Source organism: Girardinichthys multiradiatus, chromosome 11, assembly GCF_021462225.1.
Source record: "Girardinichthys multiradiatus isolate DD_20200921_A chromosome 11, DD_fGirMul_XY1, whole genome shotgun sequence".
Lineage (NCBI taxonomy): Eukaryota > Metazoa > Chordata > Actinopteri > Cyprinodontiformes > Goodeidae > Girardinichthys > Girardinichthys multiradiatus.
In genome coordinates, this window is record NC_061804.1 from 8,671,246 (window position 1) to 8,695,305 (window position 24,060).

Consider the following 24,060-nt stretch of genomic DNA (forward strand, 5'->3'; position numbering starts at 1 on the left):
TCGACTCAACAATCAAACGTGGAGTCCTGAACCTATTCTAGACCAACCTTTAAAGGTTTGGCTTATAAATCAGCGACATCAAAGTAGATCACTAAATGTACCTTTAATGTCTTATGTCCTGTAATTTCAGAAAAGGCTAAACTGATGTTCCTTGAAGCTTTGAAGAGTTGTTTTATCACAAGGTGGAAAAAAGCCTTTTTATTTCCTACAATAACTTCTTTAACCACCTCTGTCCCATGACATCCGTCCGGTCCTCATTCAGTCTGCTCAGCTGGATTCAAATGGACTTTTTTATGGTTCTGGTTTCCTGTGGTCTGAGACTAGCTGTAAACTAACAAGTGTACACAGGTGGGGCTTAGAAGAGCTCATTTCAACAAAAACACGGAACAAGGTGGTAAATGTGTCGTTTCTGAGGCAGCTGCAAGCATTTTAAATCAGTAAAACATTTTAATGTGAGTGACCTGAAGGTAAACTTGTGGGTCAGTGTTCTGGATCATCCCAAGCTGCCTCCAGTTTAGAAAATGTGTATTGTCCCCTGTGATCATGAATTTGTGCAGAAAATGTTCTTTACAAAGTGATAGGGATGTGTCTACTCATCTGGAATTAAATATATAAGGAAAGAAAAGTCCCAAAAATGAGGGTTAATCATAATTGATATAGCAGTTTTCAGCAGAGTTATTGCAATGAAACATTTTCTTGAAATGGTGCTGGCCTATAAGACTACATACAAGGCCTGACTCACCCATAGGTCACTGCTTCGTTCCTGTATGGTGATTTGAATCCAGAGCCACCTCCCATAATGAAAGGAATAACAAGGCCAGTCACTATTTTAATTGCACATTAAAAAACCCACCTTTTCGGGATCTGGATCTGTTGGACATTTTAGATGCTAAACTGAATGTCTTCTAAAATAAATTAGGACACCTTTTTATCACTTCAATGATTTAATTACAGGTAAAAAACAAAAATTAACCTGATTTTACTCTTTAACTAAAGATATTTTCTAGCTGAGGAAATATTTATGCCCCCCTACCCTCTAGCAGCGATTTTTACCCCCTTTGGTTTGGCTGAAATATTTTCAGTGAGACTCTTCTAGTTGCCATCTAATGGTCTCTGGCATCAGTCTGAGGAACGTTTGCTTCACTCCTCACCTTCAGCTGGGAGGTGTTTGAGGGGTTCTTGCATTTTCAGCCGTCTCAAGTCACCCACAGCATCTCAGTGGGACCCAGACGTGGGTTTGATTCAGTCCAGCAATTTGCATTTCTAGACCAGTCAACTCTTCTTAACCAGTGAGTCCTTGGAAGATTTACTGGTATGCTTTGGGTCACCATCATTTTGCACGGCCCACTTCTGCTTTGGCTTTAATTTTTTTAACTGATGGTCTTACTTTTTCCTTAAATCCCCTCGGATGAACATTAGAATTTATGGTGAATTCTCTGATGATGAGCGCGTCAGGTCCTGCTGTAGCAAACCATCCCCAAACCATGATACCTCTACCCCCATGCTTCACAGTTGGTGTGAGGTTCTTTCCCTGGGATGCTGTATTGATTTATGCCAAATATATCCTCTGTTCAGATGTCCAGGTAATTTAATTTTAGGCTCATTTGTCCAAAAAATTTATTCTAGAAATCCTGGACTTTGTCTACATCCGCTCTGGCATACCTTAGTTTGGCCTTCATGATTTTCTTAAAGAACAAAGATTTTCTCGTTGCGTACCTGAACTACCCCTCCTTGAACCGTCACCTTAACGTGGTGGAGGGGTTTGAGTGCTCAAATGATCCTAGAGGCTATGTTGTCTGGGGCCTAAATGCCCCTGGTAGGGTCTCCCATGGCAAACAGGCTCTAGGTGATGGGTCAGACAAAGAATGGTTCAAGAACCCCTCATGAAGAACAAAATATTGAGGCACGTGACGTCGCCCGGTACGGCGGAGCCGGGGTCCCACCCTGGAGCCAGGCCTGGGGTCGGGACTCGTCGGAGAGCGCCTGGTGGCCGGGTTACTCCTCGCGGGACCCGGCCGGGCCAAGCCCGAACGAGAGACGCGAGGCCATCCCCCAGTGGGCCCACCACCTGCAGGGGGAACCGTGAGGGACCGGTGCAAAGAGGATTGGGTGGCGGACGAAGGTGGAGACCTCAGCGGCCCGATCCCCGGATGCTTAGGCTGGCTCTAGGGACGTGGAATGTCACCTCGCTGGGGGGGAAGGAGCCTGAGCTTGTGCGGGAGGTCGAGAGATATCGGCTAGAAATAGTCGGGCTCGCCTCCACGCACAGCGTGGGCTCTGGAACCCATCTCCTTGAGAGGGGTTGGACTCTCTTCTACTCTGGAGTGGCCCACGGGGGGAGGTGGCGGGCTGGGGTGGGTTTGCTTGTTGCCCCCCAGCTCAGCCGTCTCGTGTTGGGGTTTACCCCAGTGGATGAGAGGGTCGTATCCCTGCGCCTTCGGGTAGGGGAGAAGTCTCTGACTATCATTTCAGCCTACGGGCCGAGTGGTAGTGCAGAGTACCCGGCCTTCTTGGCGTCCCTGTCGGGGGTGCTGGATAGCGCCCCTCCCGGGGACTCCATTATTCTGCCGGGGGACTTCAACGCCCACGTGGGGAACGACAGTGACACCTGGACAGGCGTGATCGGGAGGAATGGCCTCCCCGATCTGAATCCGAGTGGTGTTTTGTTATTGGACTTCTGTGCTAGTCACGGATTGTCCATAACGAACACCATGTTCAAACAAAAAGGTGTCCATCAGTGCACTTGGCACCAGGACACCCTAGGCAGGAGGTCGATGATCGACTTTGTTGTCGTATCATCAGACCTTCGGCCGCATGTTTTGGACACTCGGGTGAAGAGAGGGGCTGAGCTGTCCACTGATCACTACCTGGTGGTGAGTTGGATCCGCTGGAGGAGGAGAAAGCCAGACAGACTTGGCAGGCCCAAGCGCATAGTGAGGGTCTGCTGGGAACGCCCGGCGGAGCCCTCGGCCAGGGATGTATTCAACTCCCACGTCCGGGAGAGCTTCGACCAGATCCCGGGGGATGTTGGAGACATAGAGTCCGAGTGGACCATGTTCTCCGCATCTATTGTCGATGCTGCTGCCCATAGCTGCGGCCGTAAGGTCTGCGGTGCCTGTCGTGGCGACAATCCCAGAACCCGGTGGTGGACACTGGCAGTAAGGGATGTTGTTAAGCTGAAGAAGGAGTCCTATCGGCTGTGGTTGGCTTGTGGGCTCCTGAGGCGGCTGACGGGTACCGTGAGGCCAAGCGTGCTGCGGCCTGGGCTGTGGCAGAGGCAAAAACTCGGGCCTGGAAAGAGTTCGGTGAGGCCACGGAGAAGGACTACCGGTTGGCCTCGAAGCGATTCTGGCAAACCGTCCGGCGCCTCAGGAGGGGGAAGCAGTGCTTTGCCAACACTGTTTATAGTGGGGGCAGGAGACTGTTGACCTCGACTGAGGACATTATCGGGCGGTGGAAGGAGTACTTCGAGGATCTCCTCAGTCCTGCCATCACGCATTCCGTGGTGGAAACAGAGGCTGGGGACTCGGGGTTGGACTCTTTCATCACCCAGGCTGAAGTCACCGAGGTGGTTAAAAAGATCCGCGGTGGCAAGGCTTCGGGGGTGGATGAGATCAGCCCTGAGTACCTCAAGTCTCTGGATGTTGTAGGGCTGTCATGGTTGACACGCCTCTTCAACATTGTGTGGCGGTCGGGGACAGTGTCTCTGGACTGGCAGACTGGGGTGGTGGTCCCCCTTTATAAGAAGGGGGACCGGAAGGTGTGTTCCAACTACAGGGGGATCACACTCCTCAGCCTCCCTGGTAAGGCCTACGCCAGGGTATTGGAGAGGAGAGTCCGACCGATAGTCGAACCTCGGCTTCAGGAGGAACAGTGTGGTTTTCGTCATAGCCGTGGAACACTGGATCAGCTCTATACCCTCTACAGGGTGCTCGAGGGTTCATGGGAGTTTGCCCAACCGGTTCACATGTGTTTTGTGGACCTGGAGAAGGCATTCGACTGTGTCCCTCGTGATGCCCTGTGGGGGGTGCTCCAGGAGTATGGAATCGGGGGCCCTTTATTAGGGGCCATCCGGTCCCTGTACGAGCGGAGCAGGAGTTTGGTCCGCATTGCCGGCACTAAGTCGCACCTGTTCCCAGTGCATGTTGGACTCCGGCAGGGCTGCCCTTTGTCGCCGGTCCTGTTCATAACTTTTATGGACAGGATTTCTAGACGCAGCCAAGGGCCGGAGGGGGTCTGGTTTGGGGACCAGTGGATTTCGTCTCTTCTTTTTGCGGATGACGTGGTCCTGCTGGCCCCCTCTAGCCAAGACCTACAGCATGTGTTGTGGCGGTACGCAACCGAGTGTGAAGCGGCTGGGATGAGGATCAGCTCCTCCAAGTCCGAGGCCATGGTACTCGACCGGAAAAGGGTGGCTTGTCCTCTTCAGGTTGGAGGGGAGTAAAGCGAAGCTCTCGATTTACCGGTCGGTCTACGTTCCTACCCTCACCTATGGCCATGAACTTTGGGTCATGACCGAAAGAACGAGATCACGGATACAAGCGGCTGAAATGAGCTTCCTCCGTAGGGTGGCCGGGCAATCCCTTAGAGATAGGTTGAGGAGCTCGGCCATCCGGGAGGGGCTCGGAGTAGAGCCGCTGCTCCTCCACATCGAGAGAAGCCAGTTGAGGTGGCTCGGGCATCTATACCGGATGCCTCCAGGACGCCTTCCTCGGGAGGTGTTCCAGGCACGTCCCACCGGGAGGAGGCCCAGGGGACGGCCCAGGACACGCTGGAGGGACTATGTCTCTCGGCTGGCCTGGGAACGCCTTGGGCTCCCCCTGGAGGAACTGGAGGAGGTGTCTGGGGAGAGGGACGTCTGGGCGTCTCTGCTGAGTCTGCTGCCCCCGCGACCCGGTCCTGGATAAGCGGAAGACGACTAACGAACGTACCTGAACTAAAAGTTAAACTACAATCTCTTTCTGACTGTAGAGTCATGAACTTTTATATCAACAGTCTGCTAGAGGTCCCCTGATGACATTTTAGAGTTTTTCTTCTAGCATCTTGCGGTCTGCTTTCATGGTTAACCTGTTTGGACAGCCAGACCTGGGCATGTTTTGAATGTCCTCCAGTTTTTGACTATTTTTCGTACAATGGCTCATCTTCAAATGGATAACTGGACCCATAAGCTGTTAAAATCTTCTATGTGAAGGCCAAAGGCCCTTTTGGATATTTGTTCACTCTCACCTGAATAGAACACCAATCTAAAGAACTAAATCTCTGAAGTTAAAACAGGTCAGACCTCCTTTTAAAATTCTGAGTAAAGATGTTCTCATCATTTGGAATCGATGTAATATGGCTGTGTGTCATTTTAGCCATTTTAAGTGGAAATACAATTAAATTATAAATCCTTCTAACCAGATACACTATATTGCTAGAAGTTTTGGGTCACACCACCAAACCAATGAACTCTGGTGGTCCAATAACTTCCATGGCTGCAGGTTTATAAAGTTTGGTGTGGAGAAACTTGACTGGCCTGCACAGAGTCCTGACCTCAACTTTCTTTAACACCTTTGGGATGAATTAGAGCAGAAGCTGCAATGCTGGTTTTCTCGTCTATCAACACACTCCTAAACCTTGAGGAAGATGTTTACAGAATAGTTGAAGCAAGCTATTTGGTGGGTCCATCAACACATTGGACCCCATAGATTGGGAATAGGATAGACAGACAAATACTTTTGGCAATACAGTGTATGTTAAAGCCAGATTTATATTGGGTTTCTTGATCCTGAACTATATCCTAAAAGTAAAGTGAATGATTTTTATTGTTTTCTGCATGAAGTCTTTGACCAATTGACAGCACTCAGGTTTTACTTTCTTTTGTAATTCGTTCCCTTTGTGCCCCTGTAGTTAACCACAGTGGATCTGTTTAATTCCCCTGCTAGTTAAGTATTTTTGATAAACTGTGGAAATGAATGGCCATAAAAAGACCCTAAAAAGCTGGCAGATTAGTTTAATATCACTCAATATTTTTACATTGCTCCTTATTTTCATTGATTGTTTCTCTGATTTTATCAGTGACATTTGACCAAAATGAAATATGACATATTTTGACCCCTGGAAAAACCAAGATAACTGTATGTACTCCTGATGGTAAATATTATTTATTGCAATCATAAAATATTTCCTTACAGTAGACTTGACATGAGCAGTTCACAGAAAACTGGATATTTAATGTCCTCAATACGGTTATGAATTGATACCGGTACTGGCTAAAATTTGAATCAGCAGGCCAGATGTCAAAGAAAACTGGAAATCTGGATTGGCCAGTAAAAGCCTGATTCAATACTTTTCGCAAGAAATTATGATATTTTCTATGGATGGATGAAATTACTTAGAAATAAGAGCAGAAATTATTCGACATCTTTTATGTCAAACCCAAATATTTTCCATCTCAAACAAAAGGCTTAATATTGCTCATAATGCATTTAGGATTTTTCTTTTAGCTATTTAATTTTTAACTAGATTTAAAATTGACTCTTTATTTCCTTTCGAAAAGATTGAAAATCATTTATGATCTATTTACAGTGCAGTTTTAGTAGGAAACCCTAGTTTCTGGTACTTTTCCCTTCCTCAGCATAGCTGCAGACTAAGCTGTGGGTCCTCCTCCTATTAACAACAGATAAATGGTCTGCCGTCAGTGTCACATTGACCCCTCAGGACCTAGGAAGAGTAGTCGTCTTGCAATCAGAAGGTTGTGGGTTCGATTCCAGCTTCCTCCTGCCATATGTCGATGTGCCCCTGGGCAGGGCACTTAACCTCAAGTTGCCTACCGATCTGTGTATCGGTGTATGAATGTGTGAGCGTTAATGAGTGCAATTGGGTGAATGTGGCTCTAGTGTAAAGTGCTTTGAGCGGTCTGTATGACTGGAAAAGCGCTATATAAGTTCAGTCCATTTACCATTTACATCAGACCATAGCTTTTATAACATAATGTTTGAAATCATCGACCAGAAGTTGGTGATTAAATTTGCTGGAGCAACAGAATATTTCTAAATCAAAGACTGGACATGTATCTGATAATTATTACAGATCAGTTATTTATTTCTTCTCAAATAAATGAATAATTTATTTAACCTTTTCCTTTTTTCTTCAGAGGTTTGTTGTATTGTTACTACTGCATAAGGCGACTGTGGTTCAGTAGGAAGAGTAGTCGTCTTGCAATCAGAAGGTTGTGGGTTCAATTCCAGCCTCCTCCTGCCATATGTTGATGTGCCCCTGGGCAAGGCACTTAACCACAAGTTGCCTACAGATCTGTGTATCGGTGTATGAATGTGTGAGCGTTAGTGAGTGTGATTGGGTGAATGTGGCTCTAGTGTAAAGCGCTTTGAGTGGTCTGTATGACTGGAAAAGCACTATATAAGTTCAGTCCAGTCCATAATATGTTTTAAATTAAATAAACAGAAATAATGGAAGTGAGACAAGCTGGATGCACAAAGACGACGACTAAATGCAGCTTGCTTTTGCATCAGGGTTTGAACATTATGCCTAAATGTGGAGAAACCGTTTGAGGGGGTTAACCCAGTTTACCTGATTCTGGTTTAAGAACTATGGGTAGATAAAAGGAAAGCTTTGAAAACATTTTTAATTTAGCCTTCGGCTGTGACCAGCTTTGACCAGTTATTAAATAAATATGTTAAAGCAGAGCTGATGTCTAATGCTGTGAGAGAGCAGTTGCTGTAAGACAGGGTTCTACTACCATTTTAAAACAAAGAAAACATTCACAGTTGACAGTTTAAATTATTTTCATCTTTTTAATTTATTGTGGTTAGCGCCATTAGCATTGCTAAAATCAGCATCTGTGTGGTTTTCCTAGAGAATGTAGATCCCTACCTTAACTACGAGATTTCCAAACGCCAGCCAACTTTTGCAAATCCAGCATTTTCCATGACAAACGGGTCCTAACCTCATTAGCCTCCCTGCCATTTGCTGAAGTCTTGCTCTCTCTCGCTCTCGCAGCCTAAATGAACTGAAGATGTCTCAACATGGTGTAGAAAATACCTTCTACTTTCATACGGTGTCTGACATCTATATTTCCTCTGACTTTATTTTTAAATGCCCTATTTGTGCTGAAAATAGCAAACTTCTTCCTGCAGCAACAGCTTCCACACTGAGGAGTGTAGCACTTAGTGTGATGCTTTTATTGATTGGGGGAAAAAAATTCTGCCAAATTTGGCTGAAAATCATCTGATTCTGGTCATCGGACACTTCCTGGTTGTTTCTTTAGCTGTGCACCATTTATTCATAAAACCTTTTACACTTTGCACAACACTGGGAGCTACTTACTCTTCATTGACTGACCACCAAATAAACAATAGAAAACTTGTTCTGTGGCAAATGACAGATAACTTCTTTGGAGCGCTTGTAGTTCTCTGCCCGAATGCCACCCTGGGTGGAGATTCATTGTATCAAAAACTGATCTGATGATGGTCTTCAAATGTGAACTGCTTTCTCTATCAGATCATGGTTGATTTATTTATAATTTAACCGTTTTTAGACTGAAACGAATGAGCAGAGAAAGCAGATATTGGCTGTGGGCAGCTAGCTGGCGACCCCTGACCTTTAATACTTTCCTGTCAGACTTATAACAGCAGCTCTAAAAAAAAGGCTGAAGTCGGTTCAGTTCTGTAAGAAGTTGTTCAGCTGCTGCTGAAAGTTTTAGAAAAGGAAAACTGACTTTGTATGTTTACCCTCCTATAGTTTTTTTGTTGGTTGAAACTAACAGTTTATTATCCCCGCCTGGCAGTTGTGAGTAATGAGTTGTACCTTGTTTCTTGCAGCTTAGACAAATTGCTGGATTCAGGCTTGTACACTGGAGAGATAACAGAGCTGTCAGGAGGACCAGGAAGTGGCAAATCTCAGGTGAATCTTCCTTAACGTCCCGCAGTAACACAGATCATTTCAGCCTCATAAACCTTCTTTTCTGCTCTGGAAGAAGAGATTCAATCTGAAGTAATACTCTACAGAAGTTTTGAACAGTTTCATGTGATCTCTGTGTTTTAGGTGTGTTTTGGTGTTGCGGTGCACATAGCACACCATCTGAAGCAGAGTGTGATCTACATCGACACAACAGGCGGGCTCACTGCCAGCCGCCTGCTGCAGATGCTACAAACCGAAACGAATAATACAGATGAGCAGGTGCGCTGCTGCATGTTGTAAATATTACAATATTTAATATAAAAGTAGTTGACAGTGAAAACTTTTCCTTTACAGATGGAAGCTCTTCAGAGGATTCACACCTTCCGCCTGTTTGACGTCTGCGCACTGCTCGACTGCCTGTACGGGCTCTGCAGCGGCGGCCTTCAGAAGGTTTGTTTGCATAAAACACAGCAGCCACACCTTCGGGACCTTCAGGGAGGAGGGCTAAACCTTTCAGCTGTCTAAATTTGTCACTTTTTGTGTGGAGGCGTGTGTTGGCAGCGGCTCTGTCAAGGCGGTGATCGTGGACTCGGTGTCAGCTGTTATCGCTCCTCTGCTGGGAGGCAAACAGAACGAAGGTGAATGTCTCTTTCTGCTGCTCTGTCACACTCAGCCATACCCGAGGCTGTGTTTACATCTGCATATATTTCATCTGTGGACTGAATAAGAAAAAATAAGCCCTGTGTGTTTTTAGAAGGATGACATTTACATAAAAATAAAATTGAAAAAAACAGAAACAGCAGTCAAAGTGAAGTTAAAGTAGAATAACACAGAAGGAAATTATCTGTTTAATAAAAGTTAGATGTTAAAGCTCATTTTCATCTATGGAGGCCCAAATGAATTGAGCTTATTCAGCTTTATTGCTCTTTGATTAGATTTATTCATTTAATGCCAATTATTAGCAGTTGATTTTTCTTGTGCTTGGCCCTGGGACTGCAGAAGGAAATTAGCTGGAAAAAAGCTGCATTCTGCTGCAGTACATCTCAGACGTTTCTGCACATCGTCACGGATAAGAAAATAAATAAGATGAGAAAAATGAAATGAAATCTAGAGTCAAAAGGTCCAGTTCATGCAGTGAATACAGAATCCATTTTGTTCCACATGCAGGTTGTCTTTATTGTCTTTGGATTCAGAGCAAACTTCATATGGTGCTTTGCAGAATTATTCACCCTCTTATGAACCTTTTCACATCTCACATTACAGCCCTAAACCACAATGTAATTATTTGGGGTTAATGTGATAGATCAACACAAAATTATGCAGAAATATCAAGAAAAAGTTAAATGAATCATGTGTCCTTGTTTGATCGTAGTTACTAATTCTGGCAGCGTTTTTAAGATGTTAGGTTTCTGGAAGGGATGAAGCTTTCTGTGATCTACAAATGCTTTTTCCTCCTCATGATCCTCTGAAAGATCCAGACAGAACTAAGCTGTTCTGCCCTTTATCACGAGGTAATGATGAACCTGCAAGCACTGTTTGTGCATCTATAGCACAGACATGGTATCATAGTTATTAATTATTGGGCGATTGCGTAGAGTAGTTGTCGCATAATCTTAAATGTGGGCGTTCGATTCCAGTTTTAAATCTGAAACATGTCAATGTGCCTATGGGCAAGGCACTTAACTCCAAGTTGCCTACTGATCTGTGAGTGAGTGGGGTCGGGTGAATGTGGCTTTAGGACATTGGTTCTCATGATGATGATGATGAGTCCCCATTTGAAGAATGAAACATTTTCAGAAGGATCTTCTTCGTTAAAAGCATCAACACAGCAACTGAACCAAGGCAGAACTTCCAGCAAACCTTCACATTAAGAGTCCTAAGTACAAATATACTGCAGTCTTAAATCAACATATTTTAAGGCTACTTCAATCTATTATTCTTATTATTACAACCTCAGCACTGTAAATTCAGCCTTTAAGATTTTCAGTTATATTGATAACTTTGAGAACTCCGCAAATATAATAAAAATACAAAATTTCCATATCATCAGATCTGTAGTTTGTGGAACGATTTGTTGTTTTTAACCTCACTGAATCTATTTGAGTATTGCTTTCTATTTTTTCATGAGAGCCAAAAACAATTACTTCTGCCTTGGAAGACGTTCTGACCCATCCTTTCATTAATGTTGTGGACCTACTTACTCAAGAGACTTTATACAATTGTCGTCTTGTAGAGACAACTCAATTCAGTTTATTTACCGCCAGTTCACAACAAATATCGTCTCAAAGCACTTTACTGGGAAAAAACCAAAAAGTAAATTAGGTCCAATCATACAGATTCAAAATCAGTTAAATATATTCCAATATGATCCTAGGTATTTAATATTGAAGTCAAGTTCAGTTTATTATTTAAGTTTATTTATTAAATATTAGTTCATCTGTCTAAGGAAATCTGGGCCAATTGGATCGAGTCAGTGACTTGCAGTGACTCATTCCGCCTGGATGAGCATGTAGCGACAGTGGAAAGGAAAACTCCTGGAGGTTTGAGAAGATCAAGAATACACAGACAAAAAAACCACAGACGCCCTGTACCAGGGGTACTTTCTATGTTAAAATGAAGAGTTACTGTCAGTAGTAGCTCCTTTGGTGGCTTCAAGTAGGAGATAAACTCAGCTGAGATAAGCAGATAAGCTCTGAGTCCGTTTTAAAGTCTATAGGATGGAAGACAGCCACAGAAATATAAAATGGAGTGGCCTCAGCATACGTATGGTAGAAGTATGGTATAATTAAATAAAAAATGGCCCAAAAATGGAGCCTTGAGGGACCCCATTTGTGATTGTTGTTTATTTAGCTTAATCATGAATCTTCTGAAGTTCCCACACACCACAACAGCCAAGTAGAAACATTTGTGTTTCTATTTGTCAATAAATAAATTCCACCTTTAACAAAGAGACTCAAGAAGACAAAAATTAACATGAAAGGACCAGGCCAACCTGTGAAGAAAACTCCAAACAAATGATACAAAAGCTCAGAGTATGACGAGACATCTCCAAGGTTTCTGAGCTTGTATTTAACTGAAGAGATGGTTCAGGGTCACGGATTCATCTGGTTTTTTTTATAGTACCTGACTTTTTCTGGGAATCCAAAACAAGCCTGTAGCAGGAACAGGTCTTAGAGGTTTGTATGTGAGAAGACTTTAGCATCTCCAGCTTCATCAGAACTGTTGCATTTCAAAGGCTTTTCAGTTTTCAATAGGTTTAAATATTATAAGTAACAAATACATGAAGTAGTTTGCTCTTGTGGGGAACATAGGTCCTAGAAACCTGCTTTCTGTAAGGTTTAATGGTCAAATTCTGGACTAAAGCAGCTCCGAATAGTACAGGAGGCCAAAGTCGGACCTTTCCCCGACCTCTAAGTCACCACAGTATCTGCTAAATGAATGAGCGTAGCAGCAGGTGGTTAAAGTTCACCTGTGAGGCTGACAGACTGAGGTTTAATCCAGTCACCTGCTTGGTTTGGTCCTGAAAGAGTTTCTGTGGATGACTTGAGCCCTCTGTCACCTCTGATAAGCTGTTAATGCCGTCACACCGCCTGCACACATTTCAGCAGCTGATTCTGCAAAGAGCTGGTCCAAACCGTCACTTTTATTTACAAATCATTTCCTCTGACCTTTGTATTTATCATTCATGAACAACTTGCACCTTCTGGTGACCCATATTTTACTGGATGTGCTTTGCATGGAAAACCTAACCTGTTGAATGTAGTTTTTCAATAAGAGAAGCGGTGCTTTCCCACATTATCCGTCAGTGTTCTTCTGGATAATGATCTGTAAAAATGAATTTCTGAACAGTTAATACAAATTAAATGGATCGTCAGTGTTCAGACAGGCCAACATTTTCATCCCAGTTCAGCTGTACCTAAATAAAATAGACCAGCTCTAGCCTGACTGTAGCTTTAGCTGCAGAGTGCAACTTAGGACACTGAACATATTCTGCCCGTGTACCAACCTCTCCAAAATGTCCTGCGCCTCCAGGCATGTCCTTGATGATACAAGTGGCAGCAGTTCTGAAGACGATGGCGAAGGACTTCAGTGTTGCTGTTCTGGTAAGGATGACTCAGTCCTTGATGTTTCCTGCTCTGAATGCAGGCTTCATTTCCATCGTCAGTCCGTGCAAACTCAAACCTTCCTCTGCCTTTGATTTGCTGCAGGGAAAAAACCTAATGCTGTTAAAAAACGTCTAGCCACCATGATTTGTGAAGTGTTTGATTTTCCACGTGATGTGTGCAACAATTTGAATCTTCCTTTCATCTTTTAACCAGCTTTATCTTCTTTAAGGTGAAATAAGCCATAAAACACGTGGATATAATCTCTTGAGAGGGGAAAAAACAAACGAGTTGCTGTCTGCACCCGCAGGTAACAAACCATGTAACGAGAAGTGGCAGTGGGGCAGTGCAGCCGGGCCTCGGCGTATCATGGAGCCACGTCCCCAGAACCAGAATCCTGCTGGAACGAGTTGAGAGAGGCGCATCTGTCAGCTGCACGGGTTGGCGCTCCGCGACGCTCATCAAGTCTTCCAGACAGGTACGCCAGAAGCAGCACGGTGTCGGCGCTGATTCTGTGAGAGAGCTTTCTGCTGTTGTCGAAACATCTTGTTAAAGTGGAGAGCACAGTCGTTTGCCCACGGGCCCGGTTTGATAAAGTCTCCTTATTTCCGTTTAAAAACATCTCCAGGCAGGATTTTAGTAGAAAAGTACGACAGACGCATCAGTCTAAATCGTAAAGACAGGCTGTAAATAATGAGTCATGCCGCTCATTTACATGCAGAACACTGAGGCTGTTGGCTAGTGTTGGACCGACGTGCTGACATTGTACAAACTACAAAACCCAAACAAGCAGGCAGGTGGGGATGGACATACAGCCATGATAAAAAGAAAGTACACCCCGAATCAGTTCCTGACACACACTAATCTGGAATAACTGCTGAAGTATTTTAGCCGAGTATTCTTTAGACGAAATTACTTCGTTGGTTGTACACTGGTGTAGATTCTCAGTCATCCAGGACATGACAATCCGAGGTAACGAAGTCCACTTCTTCTCTTGTTTCTTGAAGATGTTTCACCTCTCATCCAAAAAGCTTCTTTACTTCTGAGCATGATTAACCGATTCATAAATTATAGTCAGGTCACACGTTCCAAGGTGCGAGTTGCTAAAAGACCACCTGAGGAGACAGGTTAGGGCTGCAGAGTAGGTGTTAGAAAGATGAAACCTGAAAGAAGGTGTCTATGTTAAAGATGAAAAACCAACGCTAACCAGAGGAGCTGGCCTCAGATTTCATCATCTTAGCACCTACTCTGCAGCCCTGACTCGTCCCCTCCAGGCAGCTTTTTCAGCAATTCACACGTTGGGACATTTGACCAAGGCAACTCACGTGGCATCGTTGGCAACGTGTTTGGATCACCAGGCAACCATGACCCAAACATTTACCTGAACAGAGATCAGGACCAGTGCATAACATGACCTGACCGGCCCCATCTGTGTGATTGTTACCATGTTCAGAGATGAAGAAACCTTTTGGATGAGAGGCGAAACATCTTGAAGAAACAAGAGTTCACTTACCTTCTACTTAAACACTTCATTGGTTGAAAGAGCTTTTTTCTGCTAAGCTTCAGCTGTTGGACAGATGGCCGGACATCTGACTAGACTACTAAAGGTGAACAATGACTCCACCACTACCGTGCTTTATAGTTGGTATGAGATGTTTGTGACAACATGGTGTTCTGGGTTTTTTTCCCCGCACGTTGCGATGTGCACTACAGACACCTCTACTTTGGTCTCATCTATTTGAAAGATGCTGCTGCTCCTATGATTCATTCAGAGGAAACGTTCACTGCTGGGTAGATCGGCAGCTGGCCTAAATGTTTCCACAGTCTGTTTTCTCTCCGTTAATATTTGTGCTTTTTACCTTCCCATCAGCTGCTGCTGCTTCTGACAAACAGATGAGTAAGCAGAGTAGGCGGTTATCTTTAAAAATATGTAACAGGCTCAGTTTCTTCCCTACTGGTCAACATGAAGGTCCTTTATTTTTATTTTCATTGAGCTTTATATTTACTCATGAATGGACTTTGCCTCACAATCACCTTGGAGATGGTGTTTTCCCTGTTGCTTTTTTCTATTGCATTTTTTTTCCTTCCACTCAACTTTCCATCAATTTGCTAGGACTCTGTGGGCAGCCAGCTTCTTAAGCAACAACCTTTTGTAACGTACCCTTCTTGTGTTGGATGATGATGACAGTCATTTATTGAGATGCGCCTGTTACCTTGTATTTGTTAATATTAGCAGCCTTCGTCCACTGTTGGTCTTATGTCTGACCACTGTTCATGAGAGCTTTATTATATTGTTACTGATCTATATTCTGCAGATCTTCAATAAAACGTAAAGTAGCGGAGCAGACAATTTCTACTAAACCTATCAAAGAGAATTACAAACAAGCTGATCCTCCTCCTCAGAAATATTAACTTGGAGCTTTAAAAAGATGAAACAAACAAACCAGTGAATACATTCTCTGTAGCTGCGGAGCCGTGTTTAACTCTGCTCTCCATCTCAGGCTTGTCACATCAAAGAGGATTTTGACCTGCAGTGGTGGAGTCGTGCTGAAGGAGGAGGACCCTCAGGAAAGAGGAAAGTGAATGAGATCGATCCCTGAGGAGAGCATCTCTGCAGAAATGTCAGACCAAGAAGTGAGTTTACATTTCTGGATTGGATTTGCAGGAAGGAACGTGCGCCTTCTCAATGCACAGCTTTTGGTTGCTAGGTTCAGTTGTTAGTTTGAGAAGTGACAGATTTAAATGGAGCCAATTTAATGTCCTGTCAGTCATCTGCTGCCCTCATTAGCATATTCACCTGAGAGGAAGAACATGGAAGGAAGAGGACGTCGTAATGAGGAGTTTGGACTCAGACATCTTCATCATCAGACTTACGATCCAGAGGAAAAGATGAATGTAATGGATTTAGATGATATAGCTGTGGGGCTGCATGCTCCAGTAATTCAGTCCCTCACAAAAACTATTCACACCACTTAAAACTTTTGTTTTCATGGGCCTCTTGGCTTCTTCTCTGATTAATCCTCTTCTTGCCCAGCTTGTCAGCTTAGGTGGACATCCATGTCTTGGTCCTTCCTCTCTCCATGTTCAGATGATGGATTAAAAAGAGTCCTGTGAGATGTTCAGAGTTTGGGATATTGTTTTAGAACCTAACCTTGATTTAAACTTCTCCACAACCTTCTCCCTGACCTGTCTGCTGTGATCCTTGGTCTTCATGATGCAGTTTGTTCTCCAACAAACATCTGAGGCCTTCGCAGAACATCTGGATTTCTAAAGATGACATGACAATTATTGACCTCTGTCTCGGTCATTGCACCAAGGTAAGGTTGCTGGTTCTGATCCCTGGATGCTTTTAGTAGTTCCGATAAACCACATTCTTCACTCTTCTCTTATAAACAACCTGTACCTCCAACAACTCAATCATCTCATTTATCAGAGCAACGTAGCAAAGTTTGTTGTTGAGCAAAGCAGCAGCTGCATATTCCTGAAACGGGCAGGTTCTACTTTCTTTGTAGGCGAATGCAGTCAGATTACACAACCGGGTCAGGAGGAATTCTGCAGAAACCCGATTATTGTGCATATAAGTGAGCTGCTGTACAGTAGCCTGCGGTTTAGATTGTGACAAAGTGCCTAAACTTGTATTTATTACCGTTGTAAAAAGGGTTTCTGCATATTTTCCATGTGAAACCTTAGAAATAATGTAGCATGCACTGTCACAGTCAATACTAACTTCCGACTTTATTAAATGCTCTCATTGAGCCAAGTCTGTTTGCTCATCCATGTTGGAGTTATTGATGGACAGAAAAACTTTAACTACCTGCAGCTTTTAACCAGGGAATTTCATAAAGAGGAATTATCTGACTCCGTTCAATATCTACAGAACTAGTTTGGTAACTCTGTAAGAATTGATTCTTTATATTGAACTTTAAACTTTGATTTGTTGAGATGCACTCATGTTAGTTTCCTTCCTGGGATCTTCAGGAAAGATTAAATGGATCTATTCAACTGAAAGCCTGGAGCAGGTTTCCACTTTAACCCCAAATCTCCAACAATTATCCTGAAAAGCGACTCTATAAATGGAGGCAAAAATAACACTGATGTCACAGAGAAAGTATTCAATCCTTTTTGCACCAATATTTATTTTAGTTCATGACATGTTCATAAAACGTAGTGAAGCCCTGTCTTAAGCTCCTTGGATACCATTATTCTCCAAACCCTAAAACTATTCCTTAGTGTCTGCTGCCCGTTGGTCTCCTAAACGAGCCAGAAAGCTTAAAGAAAAATGACCTGAGAGATCTTTAAACTGAAGAGCTGCCCGTGACTTAACCCTAGCCCTTTACTGAAGTCTTTTTCTGCCGATTTAAAGATAAAACTCATGTCTGAATGTTTTTAATCTCCTCCTCTCAGCAGACAGGTACGACTCTCCTCTTCCGAATGCATTCCCAGATCCAGCTGGAAGACACTTTCTGGGCCTGGCTGCCCCCCTCTGGATCGCCCATCGTGTGCGTAGCCGAGGCGGAGTCGTAGTCCGGCACAAGGTCTCCGTCGTACGCCACAAAGTACCGCTTCAGTTTGTCAAAGTCCTGAACAGAGACTGGAAGGAAGAGCTTCACCCCGCTGAAGATGTCCAGCAGCGTCTGGAAGGAGAACAATAGATGAGCTGGAGTTTGACTCCAGGTACAAGGTTTCATTTGAATGGTCAGTAATTATGCTTGTGAAACATTTCATGTTGTGTTTGATACTAATCAGGAAACTGCTGTTGTAAATTTACAGTTTAGATCTTTTATAAGTTTTCAGTCCCTCTTCAAGGCAGATCCCCGTATTGGTAGAACTAATGGCCACAAATCTTAGTTTTTCTTTCTTTAAATTAAAGTGATGAGAGGAAAAAGCCTCTCTCCAGGTTTTACTGGCAGTAGGTTTGTTTTTCTTTTATATCCATGTTCTGGTTTATAGGACCTTTACTCTTACCATTCATAACATTTTGTCCCAACCTCCTGTTTCCTACTCAAAAAGCAACGTTTAAGTACTTATTTTTGGTATTTAAGTATTTTGCAGCTTATCATAAATCAGTATGATCCTGTTGGTTGATTTATAACATTTCCTAACAGAAAACTAGGAGTAGATTATAGAAAACTACTTCAATCAGTGATAAATAAATGTTCCTGGAAGAGTTGGACCCCAAACTGACCAGGAACCGTTTATAGCATTTAAGTTGTATTTCGCTCTGCCTCCTAATGGACGTCATAATCTTTTAAAATCAATCCGGATGAGTCCTGTAGGTCCAACTCAGCGGTGTACCGAGGGCCTGTGTCCTGCGTGTCCCTGAAGAACTTGACACTCTTAAGAGGTAACTAAGTGAACATGCAGGACACCGGTCCTTGAGGATTGACTTTGGGCATCTCGGTCTTTTGTGATCTGGACTTTTCATTTTCTAAAGAACAAAAATCTGTTAAAACATGTCAATTTTACTTTGCTGTAACTTTTCACTCATTATTGTTGATATACACTCTTAAATAAAAAACTTCTATTGCACTAATAACCGACTACTTCTCTTTGTTCTGGACATTCAGTCTGAACAGGTTGTGGTTATTTTGAACCAACCTTGTCGTTCCTCGGCTGCAGCAGCTGAGAAGTTGCTTTGCTTTGTCCGTTGCTCTGAACTCTCGCGTCACTCTTCTTCGCCTGCAGTAAACGGACAGCTTATCATACCTTCGCCTGCTGAAAGTGAGGAAATGTTGTGAAACGTGTTATGGTGCAGCGAGTACCTTCTTTGTGCTGGGAGCCTCTGAGTTGGGAGTACGGGACTCCGATTTCACGACCTTTGGTTTGGAAGGTGTGCTGTTACCTGGGAAGTCAGTTCATAAGTCCATGAAGTTACGCCACACCGAGGTTAGTTTTGCTACATTCATAAAGATTTAAAGTGTGAGTTTGGTTCACGACAAGCTGTATGAAACATCGGCAACAGCTAATAAGTTGTCCTAACAACACTCTGCAAAATGGACCGTTTCCATGGAAACGAGACTTGATGTCAAGATATTTTCCACATGTTGAAACCTGTCTGTGGCTAATTCAGGCAGCAAGAGAGATCCAGACTTCCAGCAGATAACAGGAAGGCTGAACAAATGAGCAAAGTCTCTCTCACTTTCAGAGGATGAACTGTACCTGAGGATTACTGTTTGTGTTCAGATTTACATTTCGGTGTAATACCTGTTATTGTGTTTCAATGAAACAGAAACAAACGCTGGTTGGAGTTTTTTAACTGCAGAAAACTGTTGTTTATAGCATAAAACCTCTTTAAATAAAGCATGAGAATGCTTGGAAACTGTTACAGTATACTTCCAAAGAACATGAGGACCGAAATCAGCTGAAAAACTTCATGTTGCCTCCTTACAAATAATCTAAATACTGCCGAGCTTCAGGACAAACACCAAAGTTTATTTCCTTCAGAATTACAACCCGTGGAAAGTCTGGTTCTAAATGAACTGCTTACAGCGCCCCCCACTGTTTATCATTAAGATAAAATAATCCTTCCTTTCAGCAACTTGATCTTACAAATGACATTTAGAAAAATTCTACTGTTTAATTAAAGTTCATTTATTCAGCGGAGAAATATGTGCTTCTTACCACACTTATTAGCACCAACATTTCCTAAATATGAAGACAAAACATGCCGTCCAAGCATGCCAACTGATTGTTAGGAGTCACGTCAGGAAAAAGCCTTTTCTGTCCTACCATCACAAGCGTAAATGTGTGGAGTTTGCTAAACTCTACTGGGTCTTTAACTTCATCTGTGTTTTGGTCGGATGAGCCAAACTATGAGCTTCTCAGCATTAAAACACTCCAGGTGGGTTTGGCATTAGACAATAAATGTGTAGTTCGAATGCATCCCAGGACATTTCTGGCCTCTGCCAGAAACACTGAAAATGGGTCAGCATCACCAAAATAATAATCCTAATCATCTGGCCACATCAACAGTTCAGAAGATACAAAAATCAACCCTCTTCCATGCATATCTCAGTGCCCAGGCCTAAATCCAACAGAAAACATGTGGGGGTTGGCTGAAGAGAGGACTCTGGATTATCTAGACTGACGGTTGACAATCCCCGTCTCTTTATGTAGAAACCGTATTAAAAGCATTGTTAGTTAAATAGTTTTTCTATCTAAGGAAACTTAGCCCTTTCAAGAACATGTATGAATTCTCTCCTTTGGCAAAAGTTTGATATTTTGTTTTATACTGAAACCTCATAATAAAAATGAATGTATTTAAGTTATATTTATAAAGGTTTCTAACCTCTGTTTAGCTGTCCTTTAGTATCAACACCAGGGGAGCAACAGTTGTGGCGTATTTAGTTAAAAATAACTTAAATGTTATTTTTTCTTTCCTCCACTAAATAAATGTTCTGCTGCAATAAATGATTATCTGAATGCTTTTCACACATTTCTACCAGGAGTGCCAATAAATCTGCCTGGCACCATATAACTGGTTTGGGGCCCATCTCTGATAATCACACCCAGCTCTCCTTCAGCACTAACAGAACAGGGCTGCGCAGTTCCCCGGACGATCTGACTGTCGTACTCACTCGTCTTCCTGGACGGAGCTCTTCTGTAGGACGAGGACGACGGGGAGTTCCCTCCGCTGTCTCCTCCTGAGGAGCCTTTGTCGTCGTTGGACGTGGAAGGACCAGCTGTCACTTTGAAGTCAAAGTTCTCCTTCGATATGCGGAACAGCTCCTGAGCAGAAGGATTTAGGGATGAGAGGTGGGCTGCAGCCGGCAGATGTGAGGCTTGGTATCATGCAGAGACTGAGGATCTGCAGCTTCTCCAGACGATTTAGTGCATGCATGTCCTTCTCAGTGCTTTGTAACATGTTGAGCTTAATTATTTCATCCCTCCTTTAACCTGAGCTACATTCACTCAGCCATGCATAAGAAATGGAAAGTAACTATCACCAACTGGTCCCACTGGATTAACTTCAACTTCAGCGAGGACAACCATCTCTAGTGTGTCGTATGTTTGCTACGGTATTAAAACGTAGGAGGAAGAGGCAGTAGGTGAACAGTGTGCCGCATTCGGCACACTGTTCACTGCAGGAAGGGTGTAGTCCTACCTGGAGCTGGTGCAAGTTGGTGGCCGTCTTCCAGTCCTTGTCATCACGGATTCGCGTCATGCGGGGAAAGCGGATGGAGATGCCGTCGGCTGTGTGCATTTCTGATTTGGAAAACTCGGCGCCGGTGATCTCCCAGACCGGCGCTTGCTGCAGGGAGAGGAAACAGAGGCAGCAGGTGGAGCATGAATGGAAAAAAGGAAAGTATGTGACCGCTCACATATCAGGAAAATTACTGTGAAGAAAATGGAGCTCCGTGGTTTTTTATTACTGGAGATGTGAAAACCGGAGAGGGTCGGTTTAATCAAGTGTTTCATCATGGCCCATCATCGCTCCAACTGAGTCACTCTCAGAAACCATGTTCAAAAGATGCTTTTGTCAGATTACTTGATGCCGTTACAGTGCTTTTCATAAGGCTTCATATCTTGTAAACCTTTACACATTTTGTCACATTACGACAAACTTGATTGTATTTCATTAGGATTTTATGTGATAGACGATCAAAAAGTAGCTTAAAGCTTGTAGTTAGAGTGGCTTAGGTTATCCTGAGCTATCCCTGGAGTTATGTTGCTATAGGCTTAGGCTGCTGGAGGACATAATGACCACTTTCCCATAATCTGCTACATTCTCATACTACTGTCAAATTCTGCATTATTTATGTTGCTTCAGCTTTTAACATTATGTACTCTCACTGTTTTTTTCTCTTCCTAGAAGCTACACCTGGCCTGACATTGTGTTTAGCTGTGGCACCTTCCTGGAGGGGGACATCGGCTGAGCTGCTGTTGCCAACTAAAGCCACTAAAGGAGCTACTACCATTAATATTTCACTTTTAATTCCCATAGAAAGTACTCCTGGATCAGTTCTTCTGTGTTCTTTTTGTGTCTCTGCTCTGTTCTCTCAAACCCCCAGTCGGTCTTGGCAGATGGCCGCTCACACTGAGCCTGGTTCTGGTTCTGCAGGAGGTTTCTTCCTGTTAAAAGGGAGTTTTCCTCTCCACTGTCGCTACATGCATGCTCAGTATGAGGGATTGTTGAAAATCCTAATAAAGCACATGAAAGTGTACGGCCGTTAAGCGACAAAATGTGAATAAGTTTTGGGGGTGTGAATATTTTTCTGAAGCCCTGTAACTCCAGATCTCGAGAGCTACATTCCTGCAACTTAAAGATGCATTCCTACCACAATACACAGAATCAACTGGCTGAATGACCTCCTCAGCATGTCATCAAGTTCAAGGCATCCATTTGATTCAGGTGTGTTGGAACAGGGATGCCGCTAAAGGTCGCAGGATAATAGCTCTCCAGGACTGGAAACGTATGCATCAAGTAGGAAATCTCACCTGAGGATTGCGGATAATAAAATCTGGATAATAGTTCTTGACAATGTTCAACCAGCCAGGGATTTTGCTTGGGTCCTACACAGAGAGAGAGAGACATGATAGATTAACATTTGACAGTATTACATCAGCTCCATATTCCAGCCAAGCCTCTAAGTGAATCCTCACTGACCTTGCTGATTTTGATCACATCTAGCTCCTTCTGGAGCCGGGCCAGCATGGCGTCATCGTAGCCTCCGGAGCACTTGGTCACTGTGCACCATTTCTTTGAGTCCGGGTCGTAGCATCCCATCAAAAAGCTGGACATGATGCCCCCTGGTGGACAGAAGAACAATTGCAACATGAAGAGGAATATTCTGACTTTCAATTTTCAACATCTTTTCCCACCTGCTGTTTTCTGCTTCCCGCTCTCTTCCTACATTTGTTGTTCCTGCTCTATTACGTTCTCTTTAATCCTCATTAGATGTTTCATTAGCCCTGCTTCAGTTGAACTTCTGTTCTTGTGTTTCCAGTTTCATGTTACATTCATTACCCGGCCCCCTAAACATCGCCCTCCCCCATAACGTCTGCTTGCAATATTTGCCCAGTGGCATCTTCTCCTTATGCATTATGTTACATCTGCATATTTTTCACATGAAGTACTCCGATGCTCATTTGCATTCCCAGTGCAGCACTGTGTTGAATTGCTGCCTGCAGAACGTGCAACCTTTATATGTGCACTCAGTGACCAAAGGAAAGTTCTGATAGGGACATAATCTGGTTCACATGCAGACCCAGGTGGGGGGAGGGGGACGGGACTAATCATGGACGTAGATCCCATATTAGAATGATTATTCAATAAACAGCTTTCATTTATTTTAAAAACAAGAATTGGACGAATAGTTTTGGATTTTCTGTAATGCACACAGGCTAAAATGTATACATACACTCCCAGAATTTTTGGATAAATGTCCTGTAGCGGGTTGCAGAGAAAGCACACTTTTCGAAGCCATCAGTAAGCATCAGATGTTAACTCTGGCTGCATATTTGATCATTCTTCTCATGAGAAATCGTTCATTTACATTGGTTGGAGAAGCATAGCTCCCTATAGCCTTCGATGGAGTTGAGATCAAAAGTGGTTTTGATCTGTGTTTTGCATCATTGTCCTGTTGAAAATGGCCAATTATTCACAATTTTTAAGCATCTTACCTAAACTGTCACCCTCAGATGAAAAGAAACCGGGTTAGATGTTCAAGACCAGCTGTTTGAGCTGTTTGGCCAAAATGACTACAAGTATTTTTGGAGGAGACAGAGTGAACATTTCAATCCTAGGAACATTGCACCAACTGCACGGTGGTGGTAACATCATGCTGTGGCGACAGTTTTACTCCCAGAAGTGAACAGAAGAATGAAGGAGGAAGAAGACCTTTAAATTCTTTAACTTTACCACAAATCAGCAGATAGTTGGTTGAAACTTGGGCAACTTGGAAACTAGAGCCGCTCTTAAAGGCCAGGTGTACACTAGGAACTCCACCGATTCATCCAAGGAGAGGCCATATATCCAGCCCGAAGGACGCCAGAAGATAGTTGAGGGCTACAAAAACCATGTGGAGCTTCAATTTGGAAGTAGGATTCCAGCTAATTT

At 43.5% G+C, this 24,060-nt stretch overlaps 2 protein-coding genes across 3 annotated transcripts in view; one reads left to right on the forward strand and one right to left on the reverse strand.

The window, feature by feature from the left end:
- rad51d (RAD51 paralog D) overlaps positions 1–18,537 on the forward strand; it is a 42,255-nt gene extending 23,718 nt beyond the window's left edge. The window contains exons 4-11 of one of the 2 annotated variants that reach the window (XM_047378935.1): positions 8,820–8,901; positions 9,043–9,177; positions 9,253–9,348; positions 9,446–9,536; positions 12,931–13,001; positions 13,312–13,479; positions 15,503–15,635; positions 17,406–18,537. In XM_047378935.1, coding sequence (XP_047234891.1) covers positions 8,820–8,901; positions 9,043–9,177; positions 9,253–9,348; positions 9,446–9,536; positions 12,931–13,001; positions 13,312–13,479; positions 15,503–15,601 — 742 coding nt within the window. In that variant the 3' untranslated portion in view covers positions 15,602–15,635; positions 17,406–18,537. The remainder of the gene's footprint in view (positions 1–8,819; positions 8,902–9,042; positions 9,178–9,252; positions 9,349–9,445; positions 9,537–12,930; positions 13,002–13,311; positions 13,480–15,502; positions 15,636–17,405) is intronic. The other variant, XM_047378936.1, reaches the window with a different exon arrangement.
- Positions 17,118–24,060, reverse strand: part of lig3 (ligase III, DNA, ATP-dependent) — a 28,911-nt gene continuing 21,968 nt past the window's right edge. The window contains exons 15-21 of the mRNA XM_047378934.1: positions 22,609–22,751; positions 22,440–22,514; positions 21,106–21,252; positions 20,579–20,729; positions 18,764–18,843; positions 18,600–18,680; positions 17,118–17,635 (exon numbers count right to left, since the gene is read on the reverse strand). Of these exons, the coding sequence (XP_047234890.1) occupies positions 17,402–17,635; positions 18,600–18,680; positions 18,764–18,843; positions 20,579–20,729; positions 21,106–21,252; positions 22,440–22,514; positions 22,609–22,751 (911 nt within the window). The 3' untranslated portion in view covers positions 17,118–17,401. The remainder of the gene's footprint in view (positions 17,636–18,599; positions 18,681–18,763; positions 18,844–20,578; positions 20,730–21,105; positions 21,253–22,439; positions 22,515–22,608; positions 22,752–24,060) is intronic.